The following is a 16613-nucleotide window of genomic DNA, read 5'->3' on the forward strand; positions in this document are numbered from 1 at the left end:
GAGTGGAATTCCCGTTGCACTCTTAATGTTACCACCGTTGCTTTTAATGTCACCAAAGGTTGTTTTGACTTTCCTGTATGCTGAGTCTGTCCTTCCGACAATCATATCTTTTTCGATGTCTTCACATTTTTCCTGCAGCCGTTTCGTCTTAGCTTCCCTGCACTTCCTATTTATTTCATTCCTCAGCGACTTGTATTTCTGTATTCCTGATTTTCCCGGAACATGTTTGTACTTCCTCCTTTCATCAATCAACTGAAGTATTTCTTCTGTTACCCATGGTTTCTTCGCAGCTACCTTCTTTGTACCTATGTTTTCCTTTCCAACTTCTGTGATGGCCCTTTTTAGAGATGTCCTTTCCTCTTCAACTGTACTGCCTACTGCACTCCCTTATTGCTGCATCTATAGCGTTAGAGAACTTCAAATGTATCTCATCATTCCTTCGTACTTCCGTATCCCACTTCTTTGCGTATTGATTCTTCCTGACTAATGTCTTTAACTTCAGCCTACTCTTCATCACTACTATATTGTGATCTGGGTCTATATCTGCTCCTGGGTACGTCTTATAATCCAGTATCTGATTTCTGAATCTCTGTCTGACCATGATGTAATCTAATTGAAATCTTCCCGTATCGCCCGGCCTTTTCCAAGTATACCTCCTCCTCTTGTGATTCTTGAACAGGGTATTCGCTATTACTAGCTGAAACTTGTTACAGAACTCAATTAGTCTTTCTCCTCTTTCATTCCTTGTCCCAAGCCCATATTCTCCTGTAACCTTTTCTTCTATTCCTTCCCCTACAACTGCATTCCAGTCGCCCATGACTATTAGATTTTCGTCCCCCTTTACATACTGCATTACCCTTTCAATATCCTCATACACTTTCTCTATCTGTTCATCTTCAGCTTGCGACGTCGGCATGTATACCTGAACTATCGTTGTTGGTGTTGGTCTGCTGTCGATTCTGATTAGAACAACCCGGTCACTGAACTGTTCACAGTAACACACCCTCTGCCCTACCTTCCTATTCGTAACGAATCCTACAACTGTTATACCATTTTCTGCTGCTGTTGATATTACCCGATACTCATCTGACCAGAAATCCTTGTCTTCCTTCCACTTCACTTCACTGACCCCTATTATATCTAGATTGAGCCTTTGCATTTCCCTTTTCAGATTTTCTAGTTTCCCTACGACATTCAAGCTTCTGACATTCCACGCCCCGACTCATAGAACGTTATCCTTTCGTAGATTATTCAATCTTTTTCTCATGGTAACCTCCCCTTTGGCAGTCCCCTCCCGGAGATCCAAATGGGGGACTATTCCGGAATCTTTTGCCAATGGAGAGATCATCATGACACTTCTTCAATTACAGGCCACATGTCCTGTGGATACACGTTACGTGTCTTTAATGCAGTGGTTTCCATTCTGCATCCTCATGTCGTTGATCATAGCTGATTCTTCCACCTTTAGGGGCAATTTCCCACCCCTAGGACAAGAGAGTGCCCTGAACCTCTATCCGCTCCTCCGCACTCTTTGACAAGGCCGTTGGCAGAATGAGGCTGACTTCTTACGCCGGAAGTCTTCGGCCACCAATGCTGATTATTTATCAAAATTTAGGCAGTGGCAGGGATTGAACCCGGGACCGAAGACGTTTTGATTATGAATCAAAGATGCTACCCCTAGACCATGGTGATGAATCTGCACTTACAGAGTTGAAAAGTTCGGGTCTGTTTGTTATCAGTAGGTCCAAGAGTCAGTTCTCTGTTTAATTGCTCGAGGTAATTTTCGGATAGTGCACTCAGTATAATGTCACTCTATGCTCTGCCCCTACCACCCGTCCTAAACATCTGAGTGTCCCAGTCTAGTCTGGAGACTAGAAATCTACTCTGTAGGAATCAGCATGGGTTTCGAAAAAGACGGTCATGTGAAACCCAGCTCGCGCTATTCGTCCACGAGACTCAGAGGGCCATAGACACGGGTTCACAGGTAGATGCCGTGTTTCTTGACTTCCGCAAGGCGTTCGATACAGTTCCCCACAGTCGTTTAATGAACAAAGTAAGAGCATATGGACTATCAGACCAATTGTGTGATTGGATTGAGGAGTTCCTAGATAACAGGACGCAGCATGTCATTCTCAATGGAGAGAATTCTTCCGAAGTAAGAGTGATTTCAGGTGTGCCGCAGTGGAGTGTCATAGGACCGTTGCTATTCACAATATACATAAATGACCTTGTGGATGACATCGGAAGTTCACTGAAGCTCTTTGCAGATGATTCTGTGGTGTATCGAGAGGTTGTAACAATGGAAAATTGTACTGAAATGCAGTAGGATCTGCAGCGAATTGACGCATGGTGCAGGGAATAGCAATTGAATCTCAATGTAGACAAGTGTAATGTGCTGCAAATACACAGAAAGATAGATCCTTTATCATTTAGCTACAAAATAGCAGGTCAGCAACTGGAAGCAGTTAATACCATAAATTATCTGGGAGTATGCATTAGGAGTGATTTAAAATGGAATGATCATATAATGTTGATCGTCGGTAAAGCAGATGCCAGACTGAGATTCATTGGAAGAATCCTAAGGAAATGCAATCCGAAAACAAAGGAAGTAGGTTACAGTACGCTTGTTCGCCCACTGTTTGAATACTGCTCAGCTGTGTGGGATCCGTACCAGATAGGGTTGATAGAAGATATAGAGAAGATCCAACGGAGAGCAGCGCGCTTCATTACAGGATCATTTAGTAATCGCGAAATCGTTACGGAGATGATAGATAAACTCCAGTGGAAGACTCTGCAGGAGAGACGCTCAGTAGCTCAGTACGGGCTTTTGTTGAAGTTTCGAGAACATACCTTCACCGAAGAGTCAAGCAGTATATTGCTCCCTCCTACGTATATCTTGCGAAGAGACCATGAGGATAAAATCAGAGAGATTAGAGCCCACACAGAGGCATACCGACAATCCTTCTTTCCACAAACAATACGAGACTGGAATAGAACGGAGAACCGATAGAGGTACTCAAGGTACCCTCCGCCACACACCGTCAGGTGGCTTGCGGAGTATGGATGTAGATGTAGATGTAGATGTATATCTGGTAAATTGAAATCTCCACCTAAGACTATAACATGCTGAGAAAATTTATGTGAAATGTATTCCAAATTTTCTCTCAGTTGTTCTGCCACTAATGCTGCTGAGTCGGGAGGTCGGTAAAAGGAGCCAACTATTAACTTAGCTCGGTTGTTGAGTTTAACCTCCACCCATAATAATTCACAAGAACTATGCACTTCTACTTCACTACAGGATAAACTACTACTAACAGCGACAAACACGCCACCACCGGTTGCATGCAATCTATCCTTTCTAAACACCGTCTGTGCCTTTGTAAAAATTTCGGCAGAATTTATCTCTGGCTTCAGCCAGCTTTCTGTACCTATAACGATTCCAGCTTCGCTGCTTTCTATCAGCGCTTGAAGTTCCGGTACTTTACCAATGCAGCTTCGACAGTTTACAATTACAATACCGATTGCTGCTTGGTCCTGGCTTTGTCCTGCACCCTTTGAGGCTGTTGCCCTTTCTGTACTTGCCTGAAGCCATCTAACCTAAAAAACCGCCCAGCCCACGCCACACAACCCCTGCTACCCATGTAGCCACTTGCTGCGTGTAGTGGACTCCTGACCTATCCAGCGGAACCCGAAACCCCACCACCCTATGGCGCATGTTGAGGAATCTGCAGCCCACATGGTCGCAGAACCGTCTCAGCCTCTGATTCAGACCCTCCACTCGGCTCTGTACCAAAGGTCCGCAGTCAGTCCTGTCGGCGATGCTGCAGATGGTGAGCTCTGCTTTCATCCTGCTAGCAAGACTGGCAGTCTTCACCAAATCAGATAGCCGCCGGAAGCCAGAGAGGATTTCCTCCGATCCATAGTGACACACATCATTGGTGCCAACATGAGCGACCACCTGCAGTGTGAATGAGTATGTGCAACAGCGAAGACCCCTGCCCCCCAAAAATAGTAGTGCATAAGATTTAGGACAAATACTTCATCTATAAAGAAAACAACATAACTAAGCGATTTTTTAAAATTAACACTGGCTCGAACAAAATTTAATATGGAAAGACTTAGGCCATGAGCAGAAAGATGCATTTGAGTATGTAAAATTTTTGAAGTAATTATATTAGTTTTGTTTGGAAATCAAGAGATGGGTATTTGCAAATGGTATTGAGACTTTACAATATTTGAACTCGTGTGATGAAAAACAGAGCTCTAATAGTTGAAATCAAAATCTATTACAGTAATGGCTAAGAAAAATAAAATGGATTTAGTTCTGGAATTTCAACATGAATTAAATAAGTGCTGTTATAACCTCTATAAAAAATACCACACACAATCTCTCTACTAGGGTTTTCCTCAGTTCTCCAAACACGTGCATTGCCCTGCTTTCTCTTGAAAATAGGTATAAGGAAATCTGATAACAATGTAGTGCACGGATAGAAATGGAAAAAATGGTAATTTTAACTCTTTAATATAAACTAGTATACAAAGACTGTAACAGTTTATTTAATGAATACTGTTTAACACACACACAATACATGATCAGTAGTTTCTTTCATCCATCTGACGACGTTGGTCCACACAGTCTTTAATCCATTTTTCATTAACTATATGAATTTTTTTCCTTCTGTCTCTATTTAATAATTTGATCTCTTCAAGCCTTGTTTGACACCTGAAACAAGTTGTCAAGTGAGTGATTGATCAATAAGCTAGTTGACTTATAGTTAAATAGGACAGGTAAAAATGCAATCATATAAGAGCCACCAAATAAGGGAAACAGTGTGATGACAGTGAAAACTCACTAAGAAAACACCACTTTCAGTTTAAAATTTCTAATCTATCTGAGGACATGATTCAAATGAATACAAATAACTAACAAAAAAAAAAAAAAAAAAAAAAAACAATAAAAATGGCAACAGTACAACAGTAACCTATAAGTTGATAAGTATATTCTGAACAGTGTGTTTCATGAGTGCTAGAAGTCAGTATCATGCAAGTGCACAAAAGAACAGTGTAGGAACACTGTAAAGGTAGCACCAATGACAAACAGCATGCTGTTATTTGAGTTCTGCATGGAGAAGGTATAAAACATATTAAAAATCATTGCAAAAGGGAGAGGGAGAGGGAGAGAGGGGGAGAGAGAGAGAGAGAGAGAGAGAGATCCAGGATGGTCAGGCATGTAGCAAGATAGAAGCTTGGAAATGTTGTGATGTTCATGGCTGATGCTTCTCATCTAGGTCATGCATATCATATTGTGACTAAGAGAAAACATTGCAGATGTTGAAGCTGTCAGAATGAAAAACTGCTGAGGGACACTGAATGACACTGCAGCAACTGTAAACATTAGCCACAGTTTAGCACACAACTCTGGCTCCATAAATTGTGTGCAAAACTGGTAATCTCTCATGGTGAGAGGTGGGAACACGTAATGCACCCAGGAACATTGTCAAACATGATTGTTTTGCTAGTCCACATGTTAAGGTGTGGGGAGGTATAATGTTGCATGGGTGTACTGACATCTAAGTCTTTGAACACAGTAAACTTACCAGTCAGCATTATTGTGTTCCTTCCCCATGTGCATCTTTTCAGGAGTGCTTTCAGGTCTGATTTAATTTTTGTGGATGGCACTGCATGACTGCATCAAAGTGTGCAAGTGGAGGAGCTCTTGGAACGAGAGGATATTTGGTGAATGGACTGGCTTGCTCATTATCCTGACTTAAATCCCATCTAGCATGTGTGGTACACATTGGGGAGATGTATTGTAGCACACTCACATGTATTGTAGCACACTCACATGCACCAACAACCATCCAGCAGCTTTAACAACTGCACTGGTGAAGGATAGGGGCACCCTTCCACAAGAACTCCTTACCAATCTCGTAGTCAGCATGGGAGCACATTGCAGAGCACGGAGTGACATCTGTGATGATCACATCCCCTTTTAAAAACCATGTCCTGCCTTTTGTAATGTCAGTGGACCTTCATAAATCATGGTTACTTCAGTGTAATTGTTGTCTTTGAGTAAACATGTCATTTCTGTTTGTCTCATTGTGTATTTCCTTCAGTTACCTTCTCTACTACAGTGCAGCAGTTCTTTCTATGTATGGTCCAAGTTTCATTGAGCTATGTTACTTATCAGTGACACAATATGCAAACATTATTTATGTTCTTCAGTTTTGTGCACCAGTATATGTCTCTATGGACGTCATTGAACAATTAGTAACATTAAAGTTAAGGCTAATGGTCATGTCACATCTTACAGCAGCCTATGAAATGAAACATAAAACTGTTAAAATGGTGCACAACCATAGGTAAATACAGGAAGAGGGTGCAGGGACCTGCCGCCATCCCCTGACCTGGAATTTGGATTACACAGTTTTCATTCATAACAGAATTCTTATATACTTCTAGAAGTGATTTCCCATGATTCCAACAATCTTTTGTTTAGCCAATACTATGGATTTAGCAACTGCTGTATAACTTACAGAATGAAGTTTGACTCTGCTATGGAGTGTGCACAAATCTGAAACTTACTGGCAGATTAAAACTGTGCGCTGGACTGGAGTCTTTGCTTCTCACTGGAAAAGCGATGTACAGACCAAACTATCCAAGCAAGACCCATGATCTGCCCTCATAGGTTTGCTTCCACCAGTACCTTATGTCCTACCTTCCAAACTTTGCAGAAGTTGGATAGTTCGGTCAGTTGAGCACTTTGGGAGGGGCTGTATAAATGGTTTGGCTGTCACAATGTTCATAGAAAATTATGCCATTTATTTTGGCACAGCTGCATTTTCATCCTCCAATCCTGGATACATTATTTGTGCACACACCCATTTATACAAGCTATTTTGTCACCTTGGGACAGATTCAATCCTTATTTATTAAGGAAAAGTATGTTATGGGGGGCTCAGTTTTCTGCCACTGTTAAATCTTCGATAAGAGTAGAAGCTGTTAATCGACACCTGTCCTAATCAACTATAAAACCAACAGAAAAGCATTCATGTTAATAAGGCACGTCTGGTTTTTACTTTGAACACTGTGAGATTGTTGTAGACCAAATACTCCAGAAAAATTATTCTTGACTGAATCTAGAAGCCAATAGGTAAATTTTCTCGTGTTTCAAAAGACTGATAACTGAATTCACAGATGTCAAAACTCCTTTCAAAAATGGTAGGAAACTCACTCTTCTTTGTACAAACATAGCCAAACAACCCTTTAAAAACCTGCTCCTGCTTTTTAAGGTTGATACTATATGCTCTTCTCAGGAAAAGTCATGTCATGATAATGGATAGCTTGAGTTCCTAGTTCAATAAAATTACAATCATTTTTTCTTCAGTACCCATTTCACTGCATATGCAGTGTGACATGATTGTGACTGAGCAGCCATTCTCACACTTTGGTGTGCACATCTCTAATATTCAGATGTGTCTAATACAAAACATCGATTTTAAAGACAAGTCATATTTTTTTCCTGAAATTAAGGCTGAATTTTACAATTTATGCACAAACCAGGTACTGTAGTGTAGTAGAAGAATGTAGTTTTATTGTGCTTATAAAGTCATAATTACACCTTTTTTAGCAATAGGTCATATTTTGGCCAACTTTTGGCATATGGGTCAGATTTCATCCAACTTTCAGCAGAAATGCATATATTTGTCATTTTTTAAGGAAACAAAAATAAAAACACAAAAATGTTTCAGGTGATAGTGTCACAAATAATGACAACATTTAATACAAATCTTTGTTTATCAAGACTATGGTAGACAAGCAGCATAACACCCTAGTTGGTTTGCTGATGTGAGACATTGTTGCACGGGGTCAACAAAATGCTCTTGAAGCCAACAAAGGCAGATTCCGACATAATAAACATCACACAAGTGCTCACACTATTCAGTTTGAATATAAACTCAGTCTGGTTCAATATGATGAAATTAAAGTGCTCCAAAGCATGAAGTTGAAAGGTTTTGTTCATTGTTTTCGTGAGCAGTTCTTCAGCACTCACAGGGTATTATTATTTTGTAAACTATGTGACATTAAAGTCAGTGCAGAAAAGCACTCTAAAGTGCAACAACACTGCAGCTCTGCCAAATACAGAAGCTGTGCGGAGAGAACAACTGAAAATGACAGCAGACAAACACAATTATTTGAGCACACAGATCAATCTTCAACGGTGCAAATATTTCTGCAAGGACTTGTGTGAGATGATGATGGCTTCCTCTGGAGAAGCTGAAGAATCCACACTTCAGACAGCTATTGGAGAAAAATACAACACATCCAGTTCCAGTTGAATCTACTTTAAGAAAGAATTATCTACTGGTGTACTACAAGGAGATGCTCAACGAAATATGAATTAGAGTTGCTGATGAAATGTTCTGAGTGCCCACAGATGAAACTACTAATGTGGGGGGTGTTTATGTTGAAAATGTTGTTATTGGTGTTCTAAAAGTTGACAGGCTTGGAGAAACGTTCCTCCCAATGTGTGAAACTCCTGAGAGAGCAAATCACTCAATAACTGCCATTTTGTTTGACAACTCTACGAAGCAACTTTGGGCAGGATGGTGTGAACAGAGGTAACATTTTGCTGCTAGTGACAGGTGGTGCTTCATACGTGGCTAAAGCAGCCTTGGGGCTTCAGATTCTTGACCCCAGTGTGGTGTATGCCTTGCACACCTTATGCAAAGTTGCAAAAGAGGTGTGATCAAATTACCATGATGTGGATAAATTAATTTTCTTGGCAAACACCTTAACTGCTCCTTCTCCCTCAGCCTGTTCTTACATAACAGTTTATTGGCTTTATGCAGCTATATATTACTGCACCAACTACACCAAAATAAAGACAATCTTTTGTAAACTTGATAGCAATGTGTCAAGTGGTATTAAATCTGTGAAAGATGTCTTTATGGATACGTTGTCTGGGAACTTAGCATACATCAAGACCAACTTTTCAGTGGTATCAAAGGCCATCTATCACAGAGGTAGCACTTCCATCCTGACTTTCTGCAGTTTGCAATTCTTTGCATTTGTCTTAGATTTTTGTGGCTCAGGCAGTGTGGAGTCACAACCACAGAAGTGGTAGTGGCAGCACTGGACAGAGGACAAGACTTGATCTTTGGAGAGGCAGGAAGTTCCAAAATGTCAGCAACCACAGCCTTTTTGCATGTTCTTGGGGGAAGGGGTAGGCTTTAAAGAAACTGCAGCAGCACAAGAACCCAATGACAAACGCAGGTGCTAGTGCTGACACTAGCAACCTCCATTTGTGTAGTGGCATCAACTTTCTGGACTGTCTGTCTGGGAACAGAAGCAAAGGAAGCAGCGAACATGGGTGACTACATGGCCTTGTATGTCTTTTTTGGCTTCACCATATAGAATGCACTTTGTTGTTTTTATCTCCTGAGTCTTCTGTTCTTCAAGGAAAATACTGCAGTCCCTACTCCAGACAGAGCAGCTGAAACACTTCAGAGAAGCGGAACAACCAGCTCCGTCATGGGTGGCTCTATCACATTTGCCACAAGTGACCTCCCTCTTACAACCAAGAATAGTGTGCCAAAAGTGCTGGCATTTAAAGCTGTCTATTGGGTTTGGGAAACAAGATCATACGCTTAGATGAAGGAAACCTGCCTTGACATGCTCTGGAAGTTTGGTGCTGTAAAATGTAAGAATAAAAGAGTCTGACTTGACAGTACTGCCACCACCCACCCTTTTCACAATGTTTCACACATCCACAAAGCCTTCCTGGGACCACTCAGCTTTCAGTTATTCCCAGGGAATGTAAACTAGATCCCTGCAAGTCACAACACCTTTACTGTAGTTTAAGGTGTTGTGCAGTTCAGTTTCAATTGAATACTCCCCAAGGCATTGAGCTTTCGTGAGGTTCTTCACTTGTTGGGAACTAGACGTTTGGACCAAAAGGATCCATTTCGTACGTGCTTATAAAAGTTCTTGCAATGCCCTCTAAACCTTTCTGTACACACAACAGTGAACCTTTATCAAAGCTACCTTCTTTCCTTTTAACTATGGTGAACATATTGTGACAACCAGCATGTTTTCTGTTACAACTTACAGGAGGATGGGCTACCTCAGCCCTTTTGTTTGATTGGATGTTGGTAACTTCCAGCAGCCCACCCTTGCTGCTGGGAGGAAGAAAGAAAACTATCAAAGGATCCATTTTGGTCCCACGAGCAGGAAGGGAAATAAAAGTCTGTCTAGACAGAGCACTGCATGCCTAGGTAAGCCTTATACAATTGAGAAGCAGCAGGTACCCCAGAGGTTGTCCACTACTGACTGTTCCACCTAAACAGTCATGCTTCTCATCAGCATGCAGCACACCTTGAGACAGAGAGGTTTTTACCATCCTCACAATTCAGGAAGTCACCATTCCCTGTGACACACAAAGTTCCACTGCTGTGCCATGCAATGGTTGCTGAAGCATGCCCATTGCTTATGGTGACACGGGACGCTTACCAGTCCCCAGCACAGGAACCCCAGTGTTGCCATACCAGTATTTAGCAAAATAGTGCTGAGCCCCTGAGGGGATTATTATTTTAAATGGTAAACATACACAACTATCACAATTACTCATTCGACCTGCTGAACAGGCTGTCCTAATAGCCACTGAAGGAAGAGTGTGCAACAAACAGCAGACTGTGCCACACAGTGAAACAAATGATGCCTGTCTTCTGGGCTCCAAGGTCACCCTTCAATCATTTCACTGGCAGAACACGATAAGAAGACCAGCCTTGCTTGTGGAGTTTCAACAAAACTCACAACTTTTGGCACTGTCAAGAAAACTAACTGCAGTTCCCTGGTTCTGTGTTAAATGAAAGGATTAACCCAGATACTTCAAAGATTATGTGACAAACTGGGCTACAACATCCTAGAATTGCACTGTAGTGTTGAGAACTTTAAGAATCCCCCTAAATGGGTCAGTTGTGCACTATACATCAGAGGTAGCTACACAGCTGATTGTATGTGGGACGAACAAACAGATTTTATCTTAGGTGAGTACATCCAAATAACAACAGCTGTATTGGAGGGAGCCTTAAAATCCTAGTGGTTAACTGTCAAAGCTTTCATAGGAAAGTGCCAGAGTTTGAAGCGCTCTTAAACAGCAGTGGAGTACAAATTATACTTAATACAGAAAGCTAGTTAAAACTCAAAATTGAGGCAGTGAGAGTTTTGGGGAAAACTGAAGCATAAATGAAAAGAATAAGCTAATGAGAAAGGCAGATGGTGTATTTGTTGCAGTAGGTAAGAAACTCATATCCGCCAAGATAGAACTTGAAACTGCATGTGAGTCTGTTTCAGCAAGTCGGCATCAAAGGTAGGCATAAACGTGTTGTAGAATTGTTCTGTCAACAACCAGACCCACACATACGTAACCAAAATCTATAGTTCACTAGTGCACAAGTAATCATGAGAGAAAACTTTAATCATCAATCAGTTGCGATGATTGCTGTTTTAAAAGTGGTAGGTATGACAAGACATTACTAAATGCCTTCTCAAAAAACTACCTGGAATAAGTAGTTCAAAAGCCCACACTTGAAGGAAGTAATTTGGATGTAATGGCAACAAACAGACCTGATCTGTGTAAGGAGTCCACATTGAAACTAATATCAGTGATCCTAAGGCACCTGTAGCAACACTGATTACCACAGTAGAGAAAGAAAAAGCAAGTAAAGTAGAAAGATTTGTGTGTTAGCAAACTAGATAATGAAACAGTAGCTCATTGAGGAGCTTGAAACAATTCGCCCTGGACAGGCACATGTTGAAGAACTTTGGCCCAAATTTAAAAGAATAGTTCACTATGCACATGCACATGATTGAGGGAAACATCATCCCCCTGCCCACACATGATATACAGTCACTGTAAGGAAACTGTGATGGAAACTACTGCATAATAGGTGATAGACAAAGTACGGAGCTATTTATAGCAAGGTGCTCAATGAAACACATTAGGCTGGAGAGAAGGCAATGCATGAAAGTCTTCAGTGACTACTGTAGTAGAATCTTATCAAAATATCTCTCATAAGACCCAAAGAAATTCTGTTCAGATGTAAATGACATTAGTGGCGTCAATGTTCATGTCAAATTGTTCCTTGAGGAGAAAGGAACTGAAATTGAAGGTAGCAAAGCAAAAGCAGAAATGCTGACCTACACTTTCAAATGTTCCTTTAGAAACAAAAATCCAGGAGTTCTACCTCAATTTAATTCTTGTACTCCTGCAATGATAAGTGAAGCACACATTATTTTCAGTGGCTTTAAGGAAAAGCTGCCAATTCTAAATTGAACAAAGCTCCAGTGCTCAACTGAATTTCTATCAGATTCTGTACTGAATCTGTGGCTAAGTTAGCCCTTCCTTTTACTGCAATATATCACAAATGCCTCAATCAAAAAAGTGTACCCAGCAGATGCAAGAAAGCACAGATCATACAAGTCTACAAGAAGGGTAGCGGAAGTAATCCACAAAACTACCAGCCTATCTCACTGATGTCCACCGGTCGCAGAATCTCAGAACATATTATGAGCTCAATCATTATGAGGTATCTAAAGAAGAATGAGCTGCTTCATCTCAACCTTTATGCACATGGACATGTCTTTATGGGAGCACAACAGCAAGGTTTTTAGCGCCCGCGCAAAAACAAATTGACATGAGAGTGAGTAAAATACACAAAACAAGAAGATAAAACAGCATGTGAAACACAGGTAACAAAAATTGGAAAACTATGTGCGTACCCACACAGAAACATGGAACGGACTATTGTGCCAGTAGTAAAACATTAATGACACGTGAAGAAAGTGATATAATGTTTATAAAATTCTGTACAGTACATGGCATAACTCCATTGATAAATATAGACTATGAATGGAAGTCTGTTGCTAAGGCAGAATATTCAAAATTTCTAGGTGTGTGCATTGATGAGAAATTGAATTGGAAGAAACACATCGATGATATGCTCAAACAGTTAGGTTCAAAAATGGCTCTGAGCACTATGGGACTTAACAGCTGCGGTCATCAGTCCCCTAGAACTTAGAACTACTTAAACCTAACTAACCTAAGGACATCACACACATCCATGCCCGAGGCAGGATTCGAACCTGCGACCGTAGCGGTACAAACAGTTAGGTTTAGCTACTTATGCTACTAGGGTTATTGCAAATTTTGGTGATAAACATATCAGTAAATTAGCCTACTATGCCTATTTTAATTCACTGCTTTCATAAGGTATCATATTTTGGGGCAATTAGTCATCAAGAGAGAAAGTATTTATTGCACAAAAGCGTGTAATCAGAATAATAGCTGGAGCCCACCCAAGATCACCTTGCACACATATATTTACTTATGAAATTTGTCATTAATAACCCATCCCAATTCAAAAATAACATCAAAGTGCATAGCTACAACATTAGAAGAAAGGATGATATTCACATTATTACGAAATGTCGTATTTATGATCTTTGGAACAAGGATTAATGTATGTAGGTAAGGGGCTAATATAATACAGCAAATGGACATGGCTGGTTGACCAAAAGAATAAAAAAAGGAGAAGCCAGCCCCTCTGCAACACAATACAACCTGCAGCCTAAAAGTTTAGGCCAGAGTCCAGACACATAAAAAAACTTTAAAACCTTAATGACACTCATCTCATCATCAGCTAAAATAGAGGGCAGATCCCAAGCAATATTTGCTTCTGCCCTCACATCATGATATAAAACACATTCTGTTAAAATATGGCGGACAGAGATGTGCACACCACAAGCATCAGAAAACAGGGGATCTTCACGCCATAGTAAAAAGCTATGTGTGAGAGGGCAGTGTCCAATTCTAAGATGTGTGAAGGTGAATTCATCCTGTCTGAGCAACTGGCAGGAGGAAAGCCATGGCCGGGTTGTTGACTTCACCAACCACAGCTTATTGGCCGTCCCTGCCACCCATTACTCATCACACAAGTGCTCCTGTGTAGAGCAGAAATGAGAGCCTGCAAGGGAATAGGACACAGTGCCACATCCTGTCCTCTGCAGGCCCCCTTCGCAGTCAATCAGCCTGTCCATTTCTCCATATCCCTACATGACCTGGCACCCAGCAGAATGACACTTGCTTACCCTGCTGTTGGAGAAAGTACAGTTGGTCATGTATCAGCCGGACCAACTCCTCAGCTGGGTACAGGTTCTGTAATAATTGTAAAACACTAAGGGAATCAGAGCAAATGAGAAACCGTTTGCCCTGAATACTACGCATCTGCTCCAGTACCTTCAGGATCATGTGGAGCTCGGCTGAGAAAATGGTATACTCATCAAGAAGGCAAATCCTGGTGACATGATTGCAGAACACAACAGAGCAGCCAAGGGAATTCCCTTGCTTGGAGCCATCAGTGTACACTACTGTGAAACTGTGATGTGTATCTAAAATGTTAAAAAACAGAGACTGAAATGTAAAATCTGACATACAATCTCTCCTAAAATTTGTCAAGTCTGAAGTCAGGGCCTCCGGAGAAGCCAAGGTGGAAATCTGCTCCAACTCTGATGTAAAACATGAAGACTGGCCACACCCATCTCTAGAAGGCAATCCTGCACACAAATCCCATAGGGCCTCGTTGCCTGTTGGGCCTCGTTACCTGTTGCCTGTTACGAAAAAGCCTTTCCAGTGGAGGCTGAGCTTCAGTAGAGGCTGAGCAACAGTATGGTAAGTGGTGTGTATGGTGTGGACAGTGTTTTATATGCCTGGCACACAGTAAGTAGCCATCGCCGGACATGATCTGATGATTCACCAGCCTCTGTACAGAGGTCTGGTATGGGGCTTAATCTGAATGCCCCATGGCCAACTGAGTCCCTTCTTGGTCCACATCTTTAAATACACCATGTACTTGTAATTGAGCTGAGATTGCATAAATGGCCTGTAAAACCACAGCAGACAAGTCTTGTCTGCTCTCCATGTACTGTGGTAAGACATTTTAAAATACTTAAAGCCTTAAGTGATCGTTTTTTCAAGTCCTTAAGATGTGGTAACCATGTAAACTTAGAGTCAAATATGAGGCCCCCAGAAACCTCACTGTGTCTTTAAAAGTAAGGATAGAGTCCCTCATCCTCAACTAGGAAAATTTAAAATGGAATGAGAATGGTTAAAAAGAACACACACAGACTTCTTGGTGGAAAACTTAAAACCACACTTCTGTGCCCATTCATACAAACAACGCACAGTTATTTGCAAATGACGTGTTGTCGTTGTGAGGCTTGAAGAAGGGCAAAACACAGAGAAATCATCCGCAAACAAAGAACACTGGACAAAAATTTTCACTGTGGACTTAATGCTATTAATAGCTGTGGCAAAGACAGTCACACTTAAAGTGCTACCTTGGGGTTCACCATTTTTCTCCTCTAAGTGATCAGACAGGACATCACTGACTTGATATCTAAAATATTGTGGCGAGGGAAAGGACTGAATAAGCATGGGACGACAACCACAAAAACCCCATTTGTGGATCTACTCCAGGATAAGATGCCTCCAAGTAGCATTGTAGGCTGCCTTGATGTTAAAAAATATACCTAGAAGGTGATGCTGGCATAGGAAAGTATGTTGTATAGCCACTCCAGGACGGCAAGATTAGGAGCAATACCTCCTGATCCCACAATGAAAGCAACTAAGGAGTTGCTTGGATTCTAAGATCCAGACAAGGCGGTGGTTCACCCAGACAAGGCGGTGGTTCACCATCTGATCCAAGGTCTTCCCGATGCAGCTAGTGAGGGCAACACTACAGTAACTACCTGCATATGTACGGTCTTTCCCAGGATTTAAAAGAGGAAATAAAATTGCCTCATGCCAGAAGTCGAGAAAGTGACCTGACACTAAAATAGCATTAAAAAATGTGAGGAGGATATCTTTGCTTCGCCTTGTGAGGTGCCACAGCATATTGTAATGGATTCTGTCATGACCAGAGGCTGTGTCATGAGCCGCAGATAATGCAGAATCCAACTCCCACATGGAAAATGGGCAATTGTAATCTTCATCAGAGGTGGACCGGAAGTCCAAACTACATCTCTCAGCAACCTCTCTATGGTGTTGAAAACCTGGATCCTGACTGGCTGCTGTAGTAACTGTGCCAAAATATGCCACCACAGCCTGGGCAATGTCTTGTGGATTGGTTTGGAGAGTGCTGTTCCCCATTACAGCAGCCATGGGGCACCTGACTCCTCTCTCAGAAATTCTCCTGATGGTCTCTCACACAAGGGAACTTTTGGTGGAACGATTAATGGTGTTCAGGAACTGTTGCCATGACCTCTTCTTGCTCTCTCAAATAATTCGGTGACAGTTTGTCCTCACCAACCGAAAGGCTGCAAGATTCTCTGCAGTTGGCCGACACTTGAACCTACGCAGATCCTGATTGCAGAGGGGCATTCGGCACTCCACCAAGGGGCATGTTGCCACTTCTGTTGTCCTGTGGACTGGAATGGATGCTGCAGCAGCGTGGGGGATCATTTTGATAATATGATCCACCCACACCTCGACATTCTCACAATGTTCGAACTGGGCCAACTGGTTATAAAGTGTCTAGTTGGCTCCAGCGAGC

At 41.6% G+C, this 16613-nt stretch overlaps 1 protein-coding gene across 4 annotated transcripts in view; it reads right to left on the reverse strand.

The window, feature by feature from the left end:
- Positions 1 to 4505: 4505 nt before the first annotated feature.
- LOC126418689 (DNA ligase 4) overlaps positions 4506 to 16613 on the reverse strand; it is a 302986-nt gene continuing 290878 nt past the window's right edge. For all 4 annotated transcript variants that reach the window (XM_050085584.1, XM_050085583.1, XM_050085582.1 and 1 more), the window contains exon 16: positions 4506 to 4723. In XM_050085584.1, coding sequence (XP_049941541.1) covers positions 4594 to 4723 — 130 coding nt within the window. In that variant the 3' untranslated portion in view covers positions 4506 to 4593. The remainder of the gene's footprint in view (positions 4724 to 16613) is intronic.

Source organism: Schistocerca serialis, chromosome 9 (genome assembly GCF_023864345.2).
Source record: "Schistocerca serialis cubense isolate TAMUIC-IGC-003099 chromosome 9, iqSchSeri2.2, whole genome shotgun sequence".
In the NCBI taxonomy this organism is placed as follows: domain Eukaryota; kingdom Metazoa; phylum Arthropoda; class Insecta; order Orthoptera; family Acrididae; genus Schistocerca; species Schistocerca serialis.